Source organism: Chlamydotis macqueenii, chromosome 12 (assembly GCF_036417535.1).
Source record: "Chlamydotis macqueenii isolate bChlMac1 chromosome 12, bChlMac1.mat, whole genome shotgun sequence".
In the NCBI taxonomy this organism is placed as follows: Eukaryota; Metazoa; Chordata; class Aves; order Otidiformes; family Otididae; genus Chlamydotis; species Chlamydotis macqueenii.
The window spans coordinates 8,261,671-8,282,991 of NC_141567.1; the positions used below are offsets into that span (position 1 = coordinate 8,261,671).

The following is a 21,321-nucleotide window of genomic DNA, read 5'->3' on the forward strand; positions in this document are numbered from 1 at the left end:
AGGGTTTTTTCAGGCTAGGCAGCTGAATGAGACACACTCCCTGCCCTGCGCCTCCCCACTCATCAGCTAAACCAAAGCTGTCTGCAGCTAAAGCCTCTCAGAGGGCAGTGGAGATCCTCGCCACACTTCTCTTGTCTGTTCTGATTCACATAAAACCGCTGCCAAGGCTTCATACACTTGTAATTAAAACACTCTCCTACCTCGGGACTGAGACTGCATCCCTGAGCTTGAGAACCAAAGAGCAGCCAGCAGAAAGAGAATAACACCTTTGTTTTCCATTTTTACTTATTTCCCAGAACCAGGACCTTTCTTGACGGTCCAACCAGAACTATTCTTTCCAAACCCCTGCCAGAAAGGGATGGGATAGAAAGGGAAGAACTCAGACAGGGAGCGACGGCTGGATTAGCTAATGCAGAGAGCAGGCGAGTACCCCCACTGCCTAGCTACAGCTCTATTAGTGTGGCTGTTGGCAGCAAGAAGTTTTTAAGCTACAGGCACAGATGATGTTAAGTTGGATTCATAACATTAACAGAGATGCTGCTGTGCCCCATCCCCACCAAAGCCTCTTGCTGTAGCGCTGCAGAAATCTACTGCAGGGCAAGCTGGCAGGAACCGTTGGTATTAGAAATGCTGATGGGTCGGGCAGAGCTGCAAGATGTTCAGGACTACAAGGTTTTATACAACCAAAGATGTAATTGGATCCAGAGTCTTAGGTCTTTCCAGGAAGGAATTTCTTGAAATGTCAGCCCTAAGCTCTCTGAGGACATGACAAAGGAAGCCAAGGACATGACAGAGGAAACCAGCTGTGACTTCTGGATAAGAAAGGCTCTAAGTCCAATGTTTACGAGCTGTTGCATGTGTCAGATGCTTCCCTGCACACACTCAGCTTCAGACTTAGGAGAGTTGCGCGCACATTAGCCTGAGACCTGCCGGTCAAGATCAGCCCGAGCTGTGGGAATTGGGGCTGGAGTTACTGGAAACTATTCCAAAAGCCTTGCTTCTGGCCAGGAGAAGAAAGAGATAATATTCTTTGGAAGTGTGCCTCATTCTTGCCATCCTTTCTTCAGTGAGTCAGTAGGGGAAAAGCTCAGCTCTGCTGAACAAGAAAAGAAGCTCTGCTTTAAAGCAATACCATCTCTTCGAGCCTGCGATACCATGAATGCAGCCAGGCAGCTCTTTCAAGCCCCAAGTTCCCATCCACCTGCCTGCTCTTGTAGTGTGGCACGATCTTCCCATTAGTCTCCTGCTTTCCTCCTGTGTTCACCGTAAGCAGCTCTGTCAGGTCTCGTGTTCCCTGGCAATCTCCGTGTCATATCAGTTGTAGTTCCTCTCTTCTCAACGCTCTCCTGGAGACAATCCTCCCATTGCTTCCCTCCTCGCGTGCTCCGCTGCTCCGAGCTGCCTTGTCACAAGTCACAGTTTTGCCTTCGATGACTGTCTTCCCTCTGGATTCACAGCTACCTGGTAGCACTGGGGCACTGATACTCAATATAAGGTGCCTCTGGTGAACCACTGCAGACCTGCAACCACTTATCCCACCAATCCTCCCTGTAGACTTAACCCTCTTGAGAACAGACTCTTGCCAGCATCTATGTGTTTCTGCAGTCTTCTGGCCTCTCCACAGCCATGCACAAGTGCTGCTGCTCAGCCTGCCTTCCTCAGGCTTGCTGCCTCTGCATTGGTCTCTGCTTGCTGTCTCTCTCTTTTCCAGAGAGTTTTGGCTCAACTTCAAGTCCTTGGCTGATGTCAGTCTGCAACTCCCTTTCTAGCTTTCACCAGTGCTTCACACTCACTTTAAGTGGGCCATGTATTCTGTCTCCCTCCCAGATTCTGGAAGCCTCCTTGGAGCTCAGTGTGCCAAAAAACTGTCTTCTACTCACCCATCCTCTGCATTTCTAAAAAAAAATACAACATTTCTCACTTTTGCACATCCATTACTAATTGCTCCCCACCTAGGGAATTCACTTTTCCTTATCAACACGTCCCATCCTTCTGGCACTCAGGACCTTGACCATCACACAGAAGACAACATATGCCTTTACCTCAATTCCTAACTTTGTTATATGAATGATTATTCAAAGCCCATAGCTCAGGCTAGACCTCCATGATGTCTTCTCTCAAACAAATCCAAAGTTCAGCAAGACACTTTCAAGGCCCCAGGAAGACACTGCAAGCACATCCTCCTGCCTCATTAATACCAACGTCCCAGCAGGTATCACCTAAATAGCCCCTCTCCCATCACACTTTGGGGAGCAGCATGGTCATGTTGTTCTGGTACTGACTGTCCTACCTCTGCTCACGTGGATGGAGGATCCTCAGTGACAAGGGAAAATTTGTCAGGAAGCATCAGTGACAAACCAACCCCTCAGAAAAAAATAAACTTGACCCGGCTCTTGCTCCAGTCTGGCCAACAACAAGCCAGATTCTGTGGGCAGTCTAAACTGATCACTGGAGCTGCTGCCAGGGAGTGATTTGCTAAGACCCCTTTTGCAGCAGGAGAGGTCCAGTCGAGGCTCCAGCCCCACGTGGTGCCAAGTCTCCCCACAGGACACCACACATCACGTCAGTGCTGCTTTCCCACTCCATCACGTCTTCCTACCAACCAGCCCCACAATCTCCCACATTTTTATCTGCATTTCTTCTTCCATCACTTGAGGCTTGTTATCTCTGAGAAAACCACTCTGAGCACAGCTCCAGCTGGTGCCGAGTAATTCAGATCCTTCCCATTCACCAGGCTGCAGAGCACTGGCCCGGGGTGACTCTCCTGAGACTGACCCAAGCCACCCCAAACACATTAGCTTCCCTGTCAGGATCACCACAGCAGGACAACAGGGATGTACGCTTCATCAGGTGGGGACAAGCACACTTTGCTGCCCAAACAGCAGCATCTCAATTCCCTTTGTGGCTGTATTGGTCTTTTGAGCCTGACTTGGAGTGGCAGACCTGGGACATGCCTGAAGAAACAAGATATGACCAAATGAAACAAAGACACAAAAAACAAGCCCTGTTGGAAGCATCTCCATTAATCTGCAGGCCCACTGTTACCCCAGGCCCTGCCAGTGCCTCCAGCTCAGGACTGCAGCCCCATTCGCTTCTCCACTCCTGGGTCTCTCTTGGGTAACAACCATCAATCTGAGTTTTGCCAGACAATGCAATGACAATAAGTAAAGGTCTAAGAATACAAATGACTCATGCTATTAAACTTGAAACTTGAGCCAGGCTTGAAAAATATTTAGAGCTGTAATCAGTGAGGAGACAAATTCCAAATTCAGCATTTTAACTCTGCAAGCCAGATTCCCCATCAGAAGGGCGTTTCTCTGTTTTCTAATATCACTATTAGTATTTTTCATTTAACAATTTGACAGAAATAAAATACACTGCAGTAACACCGGTGATAACACACTTACTCCCACTTGAAAGGCTGTCTTTATTCTTTCATAAGTCACTTCTAGCTTACAGCTCTATTGATCATCAGTGAGGATGAATGGAGCTTCCCAGGATCCTCTGGGACAAATCCTACATATATATATTTTTTTATTCCTACCAAACAACTATTTCTAAAATTCAACAAAACAGGTCATCAGGGCAACACTCCATTGATTTTGTGTCCACTTATTCTTCAAGCACAGCACTGAATGCGCTATCAATAATTCAGTAGGCTGAAGGCCACCAGTGCCCCAGGAGAGACACTATCTCATCTCCCACATCGGAGCTGGGAGGTGCCTCGATTGCTAGAAAGTCAGGGAGTCATTCAGCTAAAAAGCAGGGGTGTCTCACAAAGTGTGTCCATGAGCCAAGGCAAAACAGTTAGCCCTACCCTGCAACAGATGAGGATCAAGTATTTGAGAAGATTCACTCAAAATCTGGCCTAATAAGTATTTCTAATGTGTTTCCAGAGTTAGTCAACCATTTACTACCCCAAGCATGACTTGTTCATCATCCTGGCGTTAATTAGCCAGCTGCTGTGAAGTTAAAAGAGAAGCGGTTCTGCTCTGGTGCTCCTGTACCAAGGAAACCCTCCCAAGGATGGTGCTGCCCACTGGATTTTTAGGTAATTATTCACAGGCTTCAAAACAGCTATATTTGGAAATTGTTCCTTCACTCAGCCTCCCCTCTTCTCCCTGGAGATACCTCCAGGGTGGGACTTACAGTTCAAAGAGTCGCAGGGTCTGGAAGAGCTGCCATGACAGAGTAGTGAGCCGGTTCCCGGAGAGGTCTCTGAAAATTAACAAGGAAAAAAAGAAGTCACGGTAAATAATTCCTCCTGCACGTGGCCCTATCGCCTCCAAAGAGCTCATCATCCTCCTCTACAGGGAAGCTGTCAAGCAGTTTAGGACTCAAGTTTGAATTTCATAATGAGAGATTTTAATGACGACGGACCCAAATGAAAGTTTCTCATTTTAGTTATTGTTTTCCAAGGGGGAAAATGGTTTCTATCATGCCATTTTAAGGAAAAAAAAAAAAATCCAAACAGAGCAAGATTTGTCCAATTCTTGCCCATTAATCCGAAGCTCAACTAACCATAAACAGGAAGAACACGGCTAATTTCATACCTTGAACAAAAAAAAAAACTAAGTACAAATGTCATGTTAAATATAGTAACAGGTTAGAATGACAACACGATGATTACCCAAGGTGTTATCATACGATCTGCAGTAGCTGTGCACTCCAAGCATCCCGGTGTGGCTGTGTGGTGTTTGCACGCAGGAGTGCCGCTGCTACAGCAGCCAACAGCTCCCCGTCCCTCTCTCCATCTGCCCAAACTTGCAAAAACATAAATCTCATCTACCTGGGAGAGCTTTGCAACCCAGTAGATATTGCCTCCTCAGCTGAAAGCCAGAAAGGATAAAAGAGTACAAAAGCAACCAAAGTACTCAAATCAAAACAGAAGAAACTAGTTTGGGGCAGACTAAGCAGAGAGAGGATAGAGAAAGAAAAAAGCTTGGGGTGAGAAGATGGTAATGAAACCTCTTCCCGTAGCAAGCAGCCTTTCTGGGGACATCCGGCCAGCCTGAGAGCCATCAACTGAGGGACCAGCCCACGGGGCTCGGTGGTCACAAGTTCTGTCAGAAACCCAAATCCTCCCATATCTATGCTGGCCTTCAGAAAACACAGGAGGTGCTGCCTCACATCCCTCGCCAAATCCAGTCCTGTCCCGGCCAGGTCCCTCCTGGCCGGGCAGGCTGCAAGCAGGAAGGGCAGCTCAGGGCAAGGCTGCAGCACCCTCCTGCCTCAGCCCTGCTTGCTGGAAAGAGCAATGGAGGGCCAGAGACATTAACTACTTGGAGGGTCATTAAACTTTGGCTGGCCAGAGAGGAGATAAGGGACAAGGCGGCACAGAGGTGACAGCGGGCAGCCCAGCCGTGCCGGGCTCAGCCCATGATCCCTGTTTGATTTGAAGAAACATGCTGAAACCAAGAGAGCAAATCTTGGAATGACTCCTGCCGGCGCATTTCTGGTGCAGGAGGATTTGGGATGAGAGATTCGTTTGTCGCCTTACACCAGCTTGCAGCAAGGGCAGGCACATGTCAGGCAAACGCAGAAAGGGCGCAGTCAAGGGACTGATGCGGGAAAAGCAACTCTGGTCCTGTCCCACCTGCCACCAAGCGATTCCGCGAAGCCTAAAACCCTGCAATTATGAGTGGGGAAGCCGCTGCAGCTCACAGCAAACCCTTGTCCCAAAGGCTCTCCACGACCCTGGCAGAAGAATGAGCCCGAACACCACGACGGCACAGCACTGCATCATTAAATTCTGGCTCTGCTTCTCATCAGACTACCCTGCTGCGGAAACAACAGCAAACCACAGGCACCTCATTCCACATGACTGAGATCCCACCATTCCAACGGCTGTAGACAAACTGCTTCCAGTTTCCGATAAAGTTTAGAAAGGCAATAAAAATAGCAGGTGAAGCTAAGCAGGGAGAGAAAAAAAAAATATATTGCAAAACTCCTTCTTTTATCCACCCTGGAGCACTGAGCACCTGGAAATTTTGCAAAGACAGATGAAAAGTAGGAGGGGAAGGAGCAGCTCACTGCTACTGAAAACCGAGGCAGTAAACTCCCTCCCCCAGCCCAGGGAGAAGAGGGAAGCGTAAAGGGGGATGCATGAGAGACAGCAAGACGTGGGAGAGAGGCAGGGATGCAGAGGAGGGAGTGAATCTTGCTGGAATGTCCTTTCTCAAAGGTCATGTTTTGCTACATTAGGCAGAAATGTCAAGAGAAAATTGGATTCTGAAAGAGAAGATAAAAAACAACAGGCTTTCCACGCAAATAAGGGAATCAAAAATAGCATGATCGTGTTATTACAATTTAGGACACAGAGAGATGGAGAAAGGAAACATCCTCGCTAATGCAAGGAGCTTTGCCAGGCAGATGTGCTCCACTTCTCATCTCCTGCGGTCCCTGGAAACCAGCTCCTACCACCCCTCCCTCCCCCAGACAACAAACCACATTAGGCAAAGAGGCGACGGATCTTCACGGGCACACATCTGGCAAGAGACTCTGCTCTCAAAGGGCAAAGTCAGTGTCCAATTCAAACTGACCATCAAGTTCTGCAGGGCCGGTCAGGGGACACGCACCAACGGCTCCATGTCAGATCAACCAGGACACACACGGGGAGGAACATGTTTGTCGTGGGAAACAGACGCCTTGGACGCTTTAAAATGTCAGAAAGGTCCTTGCAGTGGACCCTTGCAAAGGTCTCTGATCTCAGCATAGAGACAGAAAGAGGCTGCACACACAAACACACATTAAAATACACTTTTTCGGCCACAAAGCCAAAAGCTCCAAAGGTCAGCGATACCAGGAGTGGGTTACTACGTGTAAAGGGTACATCCGCAGACTTCTGCTTCAAAAGATTCGGAGCTCCTATGGAACAGCCTCACTGCACAGCACTGACTTCTCCCCAGAACAGATCCATCCAGCATATCAGATGGGGCAGGTTTCCCAGGGAAGACAGCATGATTGTGTAATTGGAGATGGTGTGTACAGGACGAGATTAAACTACAGCTCCACGGGCGAAGCTTTTAGCTCCTGTGCTTTGTAACTCCTGTTTGGCACTCATGAGGTTCCCCCCATGCTCAAACCTCAACTGCATGCACTGAATTTCCCAGAATTTTGTAGAGCATAACAGGTGAGCATTGGGGAAAATCAATGCCCTCCCAGCCAGGCCTAGTCCTCTCCCAGCTCCAGCTGCCCGTTCTGCCTTCACACCACAGTTTCCAAGGCTGAAAATCCATCGCCACCTCCAGATCCTCATCGTTTGCAGCAACCTGAACCCCCACCCTCTTGCACCCATGGTCAGGCAGTGCCAAGTCTCTTGCCTTCCCCCTATCCAGCCACTTCTTCTCAGCAGGCTGAATGACACTACCCATCATTCTCCAGCCACTCCCAAATACTTCTCAGTCCCAATTTCCTTATCCATGCCCAAATTTCCTATGATCTTCCCTGCCTTTATGCCCTCTCATCCAGCCCCAGTGCCCCAACAAGACCTGCGGCTCCTCATCATCCCTATGTACTCCAAAACATCCCTTGCAAAACTTCTCCCCTCCAACTGGATCAAGAGCTGTTCTGCCTATGTAAGGAAACATCCCAGAGCAAAGTCAAGTCTTCCAAGCAAATTCTGCCCTTTGACAAAGTTTCTTCCCCTCCACAAAAGGAGGGTGCAGGTGCTCTGTAACAGAATCATCACCAGTACTTTCTAGTTTGAGCAAAGCAACCCATTTCCTCCCCTCCCATCCACTGCCTCAAACTTCTGAGCAGGTTTTTATTTGAAACTAGAAAGAAGTAATAAAAAAAAAAAAATCAGCCAGGAGCAGACACCCAACACAGAAAACTTGAGCCTGAGCAATTAAAATTTGGCAGAGTTATAGGAAAGTGGAAGCAGTCCTGTAGCAGAGCGTGCCAGACAACCTTTACAACAGCCTGTGCATCAGCTCCACCTGTAATAAAATACAGCACATCACACATCGAGGAAACCCGGCGGGGAGGGAAGCAAAATGCCTTGCCTGCATATTTGTCAGTTGCAAACAGCAGCCTGTCTCTCTCAGGACATTCAAGCTGCTTCTTTGCCATGGGACATTTTCTCCATTGCTCACAAGATACTATTTTCCATGTAGACAATCTTTAGAAATAGCTGTCAGGCTCCTTTTTGTCTCTGGAGCAGGTTTCAAATGGAATTGGATAGGGAGAAGCGGTTGGATGAAGCTTGCCTGGACCAGGTCCAGGACAGCAGAGACCTGACCCACTCGTGACTCAGGCTCAACGCCACTCTGCTCTCCTTCTGCCACAGCAGCCATGCTCCTAAGCCTCCCACTTCGCAGGTGGCTCATGATGCCATGTCCCCACCCAGCAACCCCATGCACACCGCAAAGGTGGGACATTATCAAGAGTGAGAACAAAGTCCCAGTTCTTGCTCTCTCCCTCCATCCATCCCTCCTCCTGCGCTTGGAAAGAGGTGGGACAAGAAAAGGGTCTGGACCCATGCAGTCCGGAACAAGTGGGCTGTAACGCAAGAGGAGACAGCATGTTTTCTTTTACTTCAATTACCCATCAGCCAAAAAGGTTTCCACTATTAAAGCCATTTTTATTCAGCTAAATTAAGCCGGATGCCTCATTAATGACACCAACAAGCAGGAGCCCCTGTAATTAAACTGTAAGCTATATTACGCGGTTCAGCCCAAACGCACCGGCAGAAACACTGCTGCTGGGAAGGACGCCTCCTCGCCTGTCCCTCCTCCACACATCTCCATCCTCCGCTCGCCCTTATTTCCAACCTGACACATTTACTTCTGCACGGGAGAAGTTTTTCACACATTTTAATAACACGGTACCACTCTGAAAATCCTGAGCGGAGGGGGATCAACTGCGCTGAGCAGCTGGGGCTGAGGGAACGCAAGAGACCGCCTGGCAGAAATGAGAGGCGAGATGCGAATCCTTAGCGGCGGTCCCCAGCGCTGGATATGCCAGTAGCACTGCATGAGACTCCCTTGATATCCCCGGCTCTCTGGGAACAACGGGTGCTTCCCATCATCTCGCAGCTCGCTGCAGCCTTGGCTGGGTGCTGGTGGCCACAGGAGAGGAAAACGTCAGCAGCCTCACACACTGATGGAGGTGTAGGGGTAGCTCCAATCCAGGCTTAATTTCTGCAGCAAGTAAGATGCTAAAGATTTGGGTTTGAACCAGAGAAACGCTGGAAAGTCACTCTGGGGCTTGCTTGTCCCTGCCAGATAACTTCAGTGACCTCTAAAAGCAACGTTACATTCCCCATCGCCAGCCCTGCCCTCCCCTTCCCCTCCCTCCTTTTCCTGTTTAGTAAGCAGCTTTGCTCATTAAGGGAAAAAATGTACTGTCCTCCCTTAATGAATGTGCTAAAATTACCCCAGCAGATCCCAGAAGCTGTGGCAGCACCAGCCTCCCCACAAATCAGGCTCTGCAAATATTAGACTCAATTGAAAACTCCAATAGCTCAGCACAAAGCCCCAGCAGGATGTGCTTGAGATAGAGCCTGCAAAAGCAATGGGCGATGCCAAGCACGCGCAAGCTCCACACACCCCGAAAGCAGAGTTAGCAGAACGGGACACAGTGTTAAATTGGTCAGCCTGCGATTTCAGAGCTGCCAGCAGTTCTCCCGTTTGTGCTCCCTGGCCAGACTCAGCACCAGGACGTGTGTATTGGTGCTATGGAGGAGTAAGACAGTTTATAGAGGTCCTCCAGCCATGGTCTGGCATGACCTACGGTTCAGTTCTGCTCTTCAGGCAACCCCTTAGCAACACCTATGTCTTTACTGACCCCAAACACAGCAGAATCAAAAAGCCCCTGAGGTTCAACCTTTCTTTGTGAGCTTGGACAGCGTAACTAACTTCTTTCTCACATCCACAGGTAGTCCTGCATCTTGTAATGCATATGTCACACATCATGCCCCGTCACGTTATCATCTCATTACCCCCAAATTATTTCTTGTTCTAGGGCTAGAACCATAATTTGTAATAGTTTCCTAAACTAAAAGCATTCTCCATCACAGGAGAGCAAGACACCATCGTCGGTGACACACAAGAAGAGACCCTGCCACTCCACGTGCACACCTGTAAGTGCCAGAGGTGTGATGCCGGAGGAGGAACCACTAACTCCCCCTACTTCCCCACTGTATGACCTTGATTCATAAAATCCCAGCTGTTACTGAAACAGGGCTGAAGGAGGTGGAAGGGGCTGGTCTCCTGCATTGTTCTTTAAACAATAGCATTACAAAACAGAAGTAGCAGAGCAACCAGGAAGGCGTCAAGCACCACGCCTCCGTCACATGGCTCCCACGGCTGGCCGGCACATCTGTCCCACGCCTCTCCTCCCACTGCCTTCATCCCAGCCTATCCCAAAACACTTTAAAAGCTGTTTTAAAGGCCATCTTCAGCCCCATGACACTTCCACACCCTCCAAGTCATCTCCTCTGAGGCATCTCTGAGCTGCGTGAAGCTTTGTTTGGAGACAAATCACCCCTCAAGAGCTTGTTGTTTCTCACAGTTTTGGTCCAGTACGTGGCACAGATGGGAAGCCATCACCAGATGTGGGTAATATTGTGCCCTATGCTTCAAGGCAGATCAGATGCAGAGATCTGGCCCTCTGGCCTACACTCGACTCTCCCTTGCTGTGTGCAGTTTCCACTGCTCTTCTCCAAAGGCATCTGGGCTCTCAGAGGACTCGATGAAAGGTTAAAAGCTGGGTCAGCCCTGCAGTTGTTTTCCCTTTGTCTGCCAGCTTCCCTGCAGGGCAGAGTCCAGCAGCATCCACAGAACATGCCAGTCTTCTGCTCAAGGAAAAGAAAAATCAACCTGCAACAGGCAAGAGTCCTTTCCCAGGGCTGCCCTCCCGCAGCTGAGATGTCCTCAGGGCTGCTCCGCCCACACCCCATCTCTTCTTTCCCAAACTGCAGTAATTTTAGATCCATTAGGCCTGGAATATAACTGCGTGCTGGGCTTTTCTCCTGCTTTGACACGCAGAAATAATGTTGGAGATGGGTGCTGGTTGAGAACAAGGGTTGCCAGCTGACAGCTCCAGCAAGGGATTGGGTTTATCCTGCCTGCTTACTTCAAATTGCCTGTTCCTTTGAGCCAGGAACAGAGAACAACTGGGAAACACCTCCCACTTGCAGGTTTCCAGTTGATCCAGAGCAAACATGACCGCTGTGCAAGAGGAGAGCTCTGTGCTGGGGCGAGGCATGGCATGGAAACGTCACAGGAAGGAGAGCCGTGCCCAAGGTGCATTTCCCGGCATCTCCGAGTACGCAGTGACACCAGACCCCAAACACGTGCCCTCCCAGGCTCCCGAATGTCTCCCACCACCTCCCCCTTGAATTCACTGAAGCAGCAAGGACAGGTGCTCAGGAGGTTCCACCCCAGCTGAGACATCCCCAAATACACAGGCAGGCACTGGGAGAGCTGGACAAAGTCCACATAAGAGCCTCAACTTCAACACATCAAGCACAGAGCTGCTGGGACAGGACACTCCCTCCTGAACTAGGGCTGTGCTCTCAGCTGTTAGATAGCTCTTGCATCAAAATAATTGGGAAAAAAAAAAAATCCCCACCTACTTGGATGCCCAGAAATCAATGAGCCCTGAATAATCTCAAGCACTGCTCTTGCAGGGGGTTAGTAAAGAGAAAAGTAACAGCTGGGTCTGAGCCCCAGTTTGCTGGCCTTGAGGGGTGCCAGGGGCTGCTATGGGCTGGGATGGCACTGAGGGTCCTGTAGAGCCTTTGAAGAAATTAAGGGGTACAAATATGAAAATATGTATATATATACAGACACACACACACACATATATATATATATTTCCCAGCAATAGCAAAACAACAGGGCATAAGGCAGGCTAAGCTCTCGGCAGACATCACTAAATGGTTTCCAATTAATTAACTGATTACATGATAGAACAGAAGGGGATTCAAGTGAGTGCTGTTGACCTTTAAGAATAATTAATATCATCAGGATCGCAAAACTCGTCCAAGAAAAATAATTAGGAAGATTCTAATATTGCCTCCAAAGCCCCGTCGAAGAGGGAGAAGAAAGTTCTGGTTAATTCACAGGCACAGTTCCCAATTATTTGCTAGCTAACCCATTTCTCCCTTACACTTGCTTCCCCCTGCAGCGCTCCCACACACACATGCTTCTTCCCCACCCCAGCCAACCCTCCCTCTTCTCTCCAGATCCATTTTCCCCATCCCATTTTCTACACCCCATCCCCTTTCTGCTCCATTTCAACCTTCTTCTCCAATGACTTCTTGCTCCAATCCTTTCTTGCAATTCTTTCTCTCCAGACTGGTCCCTATCCCTCCCCCAGCTACATCCTAGCCCCTGCTCATCTTTGACTAGCCCCAAGCTCCACTCTCTGCCTCCCTGAACTTCAGGAAGGAGCTCTGGTCCTTCCATATGACATGGATCCACTTTTTAATCTCCAGTCACCACTGCCAGCTTCATAGGCTGACAGAAGGCAAGCGCTATATATAATCCAAAAAAAGCCCCTCCCTGCTTTTCCTCAGCAGTCAAATCCATCACAGAAGCTGGTCTGGGAAGCAGATGCAAGAGATGCCCAGCAGCAGGAAAAAGTGAAAGATGAGGAAGTCATGCCTCCCTTTTCCCCCAATACACCACACCAAGCACGTGAATTCTCCCACCTCACTGTATTTTCCTTGCTTCTCCTTTCCCAGTTCACTTGGCCCACTGGTCCCATGTGGGAAAGCGGCTGGAAAGCCACTAAGCCAAGCAGGAACTGCAGCAGTGAGCTTTGCAGGAGAGGTTCCTTGAACACACTGGAAGGGAGGTTGCCTGAGCAGCCAACATTTCTTGCAAGGGAAGCGTAAAAAACAGCCCCACATCCCTGGAATGAAACCCACCTTCGCAGCAAATAAATACATTTCCACTGCTGCTTATTATCGTTAAAACTTCTGTGGCTTGACACTGCACTAAATTATAGATAAAAGGAAAAATGGTCTTCCTGGGCTCAGAAAAGCAGGCTGCTGCCAAAGAGCTGTGTTTACACCAGCTAATGAAAAGAAAGCCTACCATCAGCCTACAGCCCTCAGCAGGGAGCAGGGCTGCCTGCACCCACAGCGCAGGGGGTCTGGGAGCAGCGCCTGGGCACCATGAGGGAGCGGAGCTGGGGAGCACGCAGGGGTGACGGGCTGGCACGGGGAGGTGAACGCGTGGGGAACAGAGGGAACGAAGGGCGGAGATGGCAGCGGAGATGGCAGCTGCCACCGCCCGTGCTGCACGGAGGCTCCTGGCCGCAGCAGGAGGTGAGGCTGATGCACTCCAGCTACACCTCATCAAACGGTGAGAAAAACACTCAGCTTTGGAGACAGACAGCATCAAGGAGGGAGCCGCCTCGCACCAGGCTGCTGCTTCCCTCCATGGGCCCGTGGGGTGGGGATGCGGAGCAGGGAGGCAGCAGATGCCTGGGAGCACACCTGAGCACGGACGCAGTCTTTTGGGCAGAAACACTCCTGGTGTGCAGCAGCTGAGCACACAGGAGGGAGTAATGCTCCGAGCAGAGACCTGCCTGCAGCTACACCTGCGCCATGCTATGATGTGTCTCATCACAGCCGCAGGCGCGCTTGGCTGAGGGGAACAGGGAACTGTTGGTGACTTTATAGTCAGAGTCCAGCGAAGCCTGCTTGCTACCTTCCTCACTTATAACCACTCCAAAAGCAGAAACATGTTTTGTCTCTGAAAATTAGCTCTGTCAAAAAAAACCCACAAGAATATCTGGACACAGCAGTTACATTTTCTTATTCTTCTCAATACATAATGTACTGAAAAAGGAGGAGTATTTTTCACCCACCCTTTATCTTCAAATATTGGTCACTGTGAGGAATATTTTCAAATGAAAAGACTAATCACCGTGAAGCACCAAGCTCTTCAGTCTGCAGCAGGCATTCCTTCATTATTCTGAGACAGCAAATTACCCACAATTATCAACATGCACAAGTGGATACAACAAACATTTAGCCAAAGCCCACGGGTTGCGGTTGCCGTGAAGTTGGATGGCAGTTCTCCTAGAGAGCTACTCATGTGAGAAACCCACAGACAGCAGCCGGGTAGCAGTGCTGCAAGATGACTCCATTCACACTGTGGAACAAAGCCAGTGCCAGGAGCCACTGCAGTTCAGAAAGTTTGTATTGCATCTGTCAAACAGGCATCTCAGCAGGCTGGCTTCATAGCATGAGATGGAAGAATAAAGGCACTGCTAGCAGGGAAACCAGGCTAGTCACCCCTCAGATGGGCTCACATCTGGTGGCTTCATCCAGCTGGCACCTGCAGCCAGGTGTGCACAGCCCCTGGGTGCCTGGCTGGGGCTGGAAGGGGAAGGATGCTGCTCCAAGAGCTGGGCAAAGGGTGCAGGGGCTGCAGGCAGAGAGGTCAAGCTGCAGGCAGGGACTGAGCAAGAGGCAGGGAGGCTGGATCAGAGGCCAGGCTGCAAACAGAGGCAGGGAGGGCAAAGAGTCCCAGACAAGGCTAGAGGCCAGGGCCCATGCTGCAGGCAGGGTGGCTGGGGATGGTTGTAGGCTGCAGGCAGAGAGGTCAGAACTGATTTGGCAGTAGGGAGGCCCAGCTGGAGACAGAGAAGACAGGAGGCTGGAGAACTGGGTTGGAGGCAGGGAGGTCTGGAAATGCGGAGAGCGGGAGGCAGAGAGGCTGAGTCGCAGGGAAGGAAGGCCAGGCCTGGGTCAGAGGCTGAGAAGCTCAGCTGCGGGCAGCCAGATCGGCATCTGGGTTGGAAACTAGGAGGCCAGGGGTGCAGGCTGGGAGGATGAGGAGGGGCCGGGGGCACAGGCAGGGCAGGAGGGAGCCTGCTGCCGGCACTGTCCGTGGTGCTGAAGCGAAGCCCCGCGGGGCGGACGCTGCTGCTCCCACCCCACGGGACACTCATGGGCACCTGCACGGCTGCCTGGGGAGAAGCCCCGGGAAAGCCTCACGGAATGCTGGAGGAGAGCAGACGTGAAACACACTCATCCTCAGTCACTAACAAGTCTACGGACACGGTTACCTACAGCTCCTGAGGAAGACAAAACTCAGGCTCTTACAGTACCTTATAAATATCTCACAGTCTCCTGCATCTGACATAATCCACAGCTCATCCCTTCACAGATACAAATGAGAGGAGGGGAGGTGGTGGGAAACCCCACCCCCTCAACCAGTTTTCTAATAAAATTTTATAATTCCAATAAAACACGCGACTGCCTAACCTATGACAGTTAAATTCTTGCCTAGTCGCACACCATCATGAATTAATGTCCCATCATTCATGCCCTGTCGTATCTTATTGCTCAAATAACATATTATTTTAATGTTTCTATTTTTCTGCCCTAGTGCTTATTGCCTGTACATCAAAAAGGGAAAATCAGCCCTGCAATCATACTGTTAGTAAACCAGTATCATGGAAAGAAAAATCCCAGGTGAGATAACTTTTTAGGTCACTTAACTTTCCCTCATCCTGCCATGATTGTTAACTCTCTGCCCCAGCAACTTCCAAGGAGGTTTCCATGTCCTCAGGTCCCTCTGTTGGGGAGGGTCTTCCTCCTTGTGCAGTTCATCTTATGCTGACACAGGCAGGTAAGACATGCTTTGCAGCACATCTAATCAATCGAACCACAGCGTTTGGGGAGCAAGCAAAAGGGACAGGCAGAGGCTGTTTCTGGAGTACCTCCATGCTGCAGTGACCTCAGAAGCCTAGAAACAAGATTCAATCCTTGTCATGCCCAACTCTCCAGAAATCAGCTCATTCTGTGCGGCTGGTGATCTCACAGATGTGGTCAGATTTAACCAAGACACAACTACACTTCAGCTTCAGGATCACATCCGAGAGGAATGTTTGGGTGCTCTTTGAGGGGAAGCTCACAACAAGACATCCATCAGGTCGTTGTTGCACAAGGACTAAGTCACAGAGGATAAGCCCCTCAAAAACCTCAACTTGTCTAAAATTCTTACTTTATCCCAATCCTGAAACAAGGTTGAAAAAAAAAAAAAACACCACCCTGCCCTGCTCCTACATAGGAACAGCAGGGCAGCCTCATTCAAAGCATCCCAAACACTGTCTGCAGGATTTTTTTTTTTTTAATGAGAGGATGGGAGAAAACAGGACCTTTGCAAAACCACTATTGCCCATTTTACACGTCTGCTAGAAGACAACTGATCAAACTTCAGGAAGGAAAATAAGTCTCATAACCACACAATGCAGCTGGAAACATCTCAACATTTCAAAGGAAGGAAGGAGAGACAAAGCCACAGCAAAATCCTGAGAGGCCAGGTACCAGAGCGACAGGCCTAACATAAGAATCTGAGCAGGCAACAAATACTTGTGACAGCATTATTATAACTCATCTTTTATTGCAACAGCATCCACAATTCAAGGCCAGGTTTCACTAGAAACCATCCAGGGTGTAATGCTACAAATAGATCAAATACAAGCAGAGAAAACAAATGCTCTTATTCCAGGTTTTCAAATGGGGAACCAAGGCAGGACAAGTCTTGCTGCAAGGTGCACAGTCCTTGAGTTGGAAACTCTCTCTCTCAGGTCCCACTAGAGTACATCAGTCACAAACTCACAATACAATAAACCTTCTCCACAGCCGAGCGAAGCAGCCTGCAGCCAGGAATTAGTTACCCAGTCCTCTAAATGCAGGTCAAATGATTTCAACCCAGTCTGAAGGAAAGCCCCAGTCCTGCACAAAACCGGTTTCTCCTCTGGCCTTGTGCACAACTGCTCGTAAAACACAGGACCTACCTCTGCTGCTGCGGAAAAAGGAACAGCTGCAGTTAACTGCTATCCATCACCTGTGGTAAGGACTAGGAATATACATGCCATCAAATCACTGCTGCTGATTAGCATATCAGCAAGGACCTGCGCTACACCAGCATCCAGGGGACAAAGCAGATGGAGACAGAACAGGAAAGTTTATGGAAGCAGGGGAGATGTTACTGATGTTTATTTTAGTGACTGTGCTATAAGCATGCCTAGCATTTTATAGAAGAACTAGAGACACATGGGCAAAAATATCCGCCTGAGTAAATCGCAGCACAGAGGCTTGCTCCTACCTAGAAGGGGCTGGAGCAGGAGCATCCTTAGAGTACAAATGGGAATCAAAGGGTACCCAAGCTGCCAGCCTGATTAGGGATAGCAAAGGAACATTCACCTAATGGAAATTAAAGGCTCTTTAAATCTTTCCCATACTTCTTACTTTGCATATATTAATGGAGAAATTCAGTTCTTATTTAGTCCTTCGGAAATACAGAATAAAAAACATTAAACTATCAAGAAACTGGTTTAGGCAAATGCATTTTTACTTCTCCCTCGCAGTGAGCTAAGAGCTCACATACAGTCATTTACAGTGCCCCAGCTGGTACACACAGACTCGTTAGGCTGCACTGACTAGAGAGTATGGGTAGGAAATCAAGAGCAATTAACACATGACAGTTTGGGTTAGGAGGAGACTGCCAGGATGGGTATGACAGCAGCGCAGTGATGAAAGGACAAAGCATGGAGAAACCATCAGGAAGGAGGAGGAAGGGTAAGGACATCCAGAATGAAGTAAAGGGTTGCAGGTAGTCACAGGGCCTGGAGCTGGTTACAGGAAAAGAGCAAAATAGAGTTTAACTCTGCTTTGTACACAAGAATCAGTCTTTTAGAGGAAGGAACAGATCATTAACTACAGAGCAGGGGAAAATGACCTTCAAGCCATGACCAAGAGGGAACTGTGCTGTATTTGCAGTATTTCAGAGGCTGATACTTTGTTTATGTCTTTATTTACTGTAAGATCTCAATCAAGCTCTCAGACCTACAGAACAAAGAAGGTGAACCTTGCCAGCCTTGCAAGATGGTTGCCTGCAGCCCTTTGAAAGCACGCGAACCTCAGTTGCTGGAGGGCTTCAAGTGCTGTCCTGAAACAGCGCTGAAGAAGGCAGAGAGGGACTTATCAACCTTGGACTGCCTCAGCCACCTCAATTTTGAGGGGATGCAGCCCAGTCTCTCTTATCAAAGCCTGAAAAAAAAAAAGCCATAACACATCTGTGAGAACTGCCACATCAAAGCTACAAACTGCACCCAATACAAGGGTACCAGTTCATGTGACACCGAAAAACTGCCATGAACCCAACGAGGACACCGAAGCTAACCCCATCCTTCTAAAACAACACAATCTACAGAGGAGGTTCCGGGAGGCTCCAAATTAATCACAGCTCAGGTCTGCTTATGAAAACAAGCCCACAGATCAGTCAGCTCAGTCTTTCACCAGGCAGACCAGGTCCCTGCACACCCCTGCCAGCACATTCCAGTTCCTCTTCAATCCTCATTTTGGGACAAAGACTGACAGGATCACACAGAAAAAAAAAATGCCTGTGGAGCAGAAGGTGATCTGACCATACGATACTCAAAAAACAGTTGCACTCAGCACACAGCACTCCTGAAGCCCATGCTGGCTTTATCCAAGGTCTCCATCTTTAAGACCCTTAGGTGAAGACTGGAAGAAAAAGCTTGGTCCTCAACCCCATCCTTGCTCTGGCAGGCAGCACTGGGAGAGAACCCTTTGACAAGAGCTATATCTTAGCCAGCCCACAAACCCATTTAGAGCATGAAGACAGTTTAAGAAGAGCCTCTGAATGAAGACAGAAATGGTAATTATTAATTTTCTAAATAGAAATCTGACTACTTAAGACTTATTTAAAAGTGTGCCTGTCTCTATAATTACACAACCTTAATTTGTTTTCTTTACTACACAATAAATAAGGTGTGCAGAATTACCCTCTGTAAATACAAGGCAGTGTCTTCTGACTGGCTGGCTGAACACACAGCCGCCCAAGAAAGCATTTAGAGGGAATCATTCTCTTAAGTGCCTGCTTCCCAGTAAAGGGGGACTCAGGCACTGCAAATGTCAGTTTTTCTAGCTCTAGGCACAACCTGCTGGGAGCCTCCTCTCCTACACGCGTAGCTGTACTGTCCCACAGCCAGAGAAGGCTGGATGCTTTGGCCAGCAGCACTGTGAAACTGAGCTCTCCTGTGGACTGCTCAGTGCCTAATGAGAACTGTGATGATAATGCATTGTTCCCTACAAGGCACTACAACAAACTCTCGTTACTATTCCCCTGCCCATTTTCACGATATGTGTAGGAACTTGGTATCTTCATGACTCGTAATCTATCAAGTTCAAATAAATTGGTCGGAGCATTCCAGTGTTATTAGGAGAAGGACAGGGAGAGTGAGAGTATACAAAACCTTTTCCTCAACAAGCTGTGCTAAACACAGTGACATAGTAAATATGTATTCAAGTTGGTTCTTATGTCTCAGATTCAGGAACCATATAATCCCAAAGCTTGCTTGTATAGCCTCAAGCCAAAGACTGATGTTTTCTGTCAACACCAAGCATTTCATACATTCACCTGCATCACCTGCTAACAGTAACTTCCCCAGATCTTGGCTATAAGGGCTCAGTTTCCCATGGTCTATATCTGCTGGTCCTCACATTCAGTGCATGGTGTTCTCCAGGACCATGCCCATATTAGCCAAAGGGCTGTTAAAGCTTCACAGAAACGGGGCCAAGAACCCACCAGGGCAACTTCGCCTAGCAAGATTATCTCCAGAGTGAGGGCAAAAAAAGACACTGGATGGCACCCAGTTTAGACCAGTACCATCACCATTCAACATCCAACCAGTACCTGGTCTGGAGGGTGCCACCAGCCTCAGCCCAATTGCCAACAGAAGAGGTAGATCTACATTGCAAAACCCACTATTATATTTTGGATAATTGCCTCCATAGCACTGGTAGGCTTCACAGCACCAACAATCAGACAAGCCACAGAACCCTAATTCCCCTCATTCAAGGAGAGAGGAGAGGGATCCAAAGCTATTTCTAGATCGACACCTCTGGCTCCCCGTCACCCATGGCTCCTCCACTGACTGAGTTGGTCTCAAGCTCCTTACACTTACACAGCTCATTTCAAACCTTAAAGGACAGGCATGATGACCCTGCCAGGCTGCACTTTGAAGTCTACCACTCAGGTAGCTGAATGCTGAAAAGCTCCTTCATGAGTTTCTCACCTTTCCTCCCTGACTCTGTGATGGGGAAGGGAACAAACCAAGCCAAACCTCATCCAGAACCATCATCTTAAATAAACCCCCACAAACCTGAGCTCCCGCAATTAGAGCTGGGATAAGTGATCTGCTTGTGATTGCACAGCTGGGGTCTGCAGACAAGTGCGTGCAGTGAGGAAGGGCCAGAAATAGAAGTTGCTGGGAGAAGGCAGAGCTATCTGGCCCATCTGAGAGAAGGAAACTTTGATGAAAGGCACTGAGAAAAAACTCACTTCAGCAGGAGGCTCGGATTTAATCCGGGACGGGGAAGAAGGGGGAATAAAAGCAATTTTTGAGTCCTCCCAATTTGTACACAACCTTCAAGGGGAAAAATGCCTGCGGCTCCTCAGACTCAGATTGTAACACCCTGCAAAGGTCCAGCCCAGGGTCCCCACGACCTTGTGCCAGCCCTCCCTGGCAGGGGAGCCCCTCTGACATATTTGCTGTCTATTGGCTCCAGTCCACCTGCAACCATCCAAAAAGTCAGCAAAGCAGAAGCAAAACCACGGTGACAGCAACTCAAGCCTCAAAAGCACACCATCCTGTGGTCCCCAGTCCCACCTCCATCCAGCTGCAGCCAGCCCTGCTGCAAGGGGATTGGGACAGTATCCCTCACTCCTGTCAGCTACTGTACCTGGTTACAGCAGCCCAAGTCTTACAGCAGAGTGACATTTCCATTAATCCTTTTATCCCCGGCTTCTACGTGCAGCGGCTGCAGAAAATGTCAGGCCTTCGGCAAGTCAAGCTCTCTGGGAGGCAGCAGCTGTGAAACGGCCGAGGAGGCACCCCGATGTGCTTGCACAGTGCCATGGCCACAGAGGGGACCCTGGGTGGCACCAGGTGCCTGCCAGGCCTCAGGAGCCACTGTGTTCCCCCCCATCAGGGCGAGACAGCCGCAGAAAAAGCAGCACGGCTGGGAGGGAGCAGTGGCACCATGGCCCAAGAGCCTCTGGGGAGCAATAGGGAGCTGCCATCCCTGCAAGCACCACATCTCCATTCCCAGGTACCCGGCATCTGCCGTGAGGGACATCCAGCTTGCAAACATCCACGCTGCTGGGTCCCAGGAACATCATCAAAACCCACTGGGAAACACTAACCAAGTAATACACGTACTTGCCTCGAGCTCCAAAAGGCAAGGAAAGAAAGATGTTAAGAACACGATCAATCTTACATGGCCCAAGCAGTAAACAAACACATATTTCATCACCATAT

General features: G+C 49.1%; 1 protein-coding gene across 5 annotated transcripts in view; it reads right to left on the reverse strand.

Annotated features, from left to right (window-relative positions):
• NTRK3 (neurotrophic receptor tyrosine kinase 3) overlaps positions 1–21,321 on the reverse strand; it is a 222,041-nt gene that overhangs the window by 163,081 nt on the left and 37,639 nt on the right. For all 5 annotated transcript variants that reach the window (XM_086757138.1, XM_086757137.1, XM_086757141.1 and 2 more), the window contains one exon: positions 4,150–4,218. In XM_086757138.1, coding sequence (XP_086613264.1) covers positions 4,150–4,218 — 69 coding nt within the window. The remainder of the gene's footprint in view (positions 1–4,149; positions 4,219–21,321) is intronic.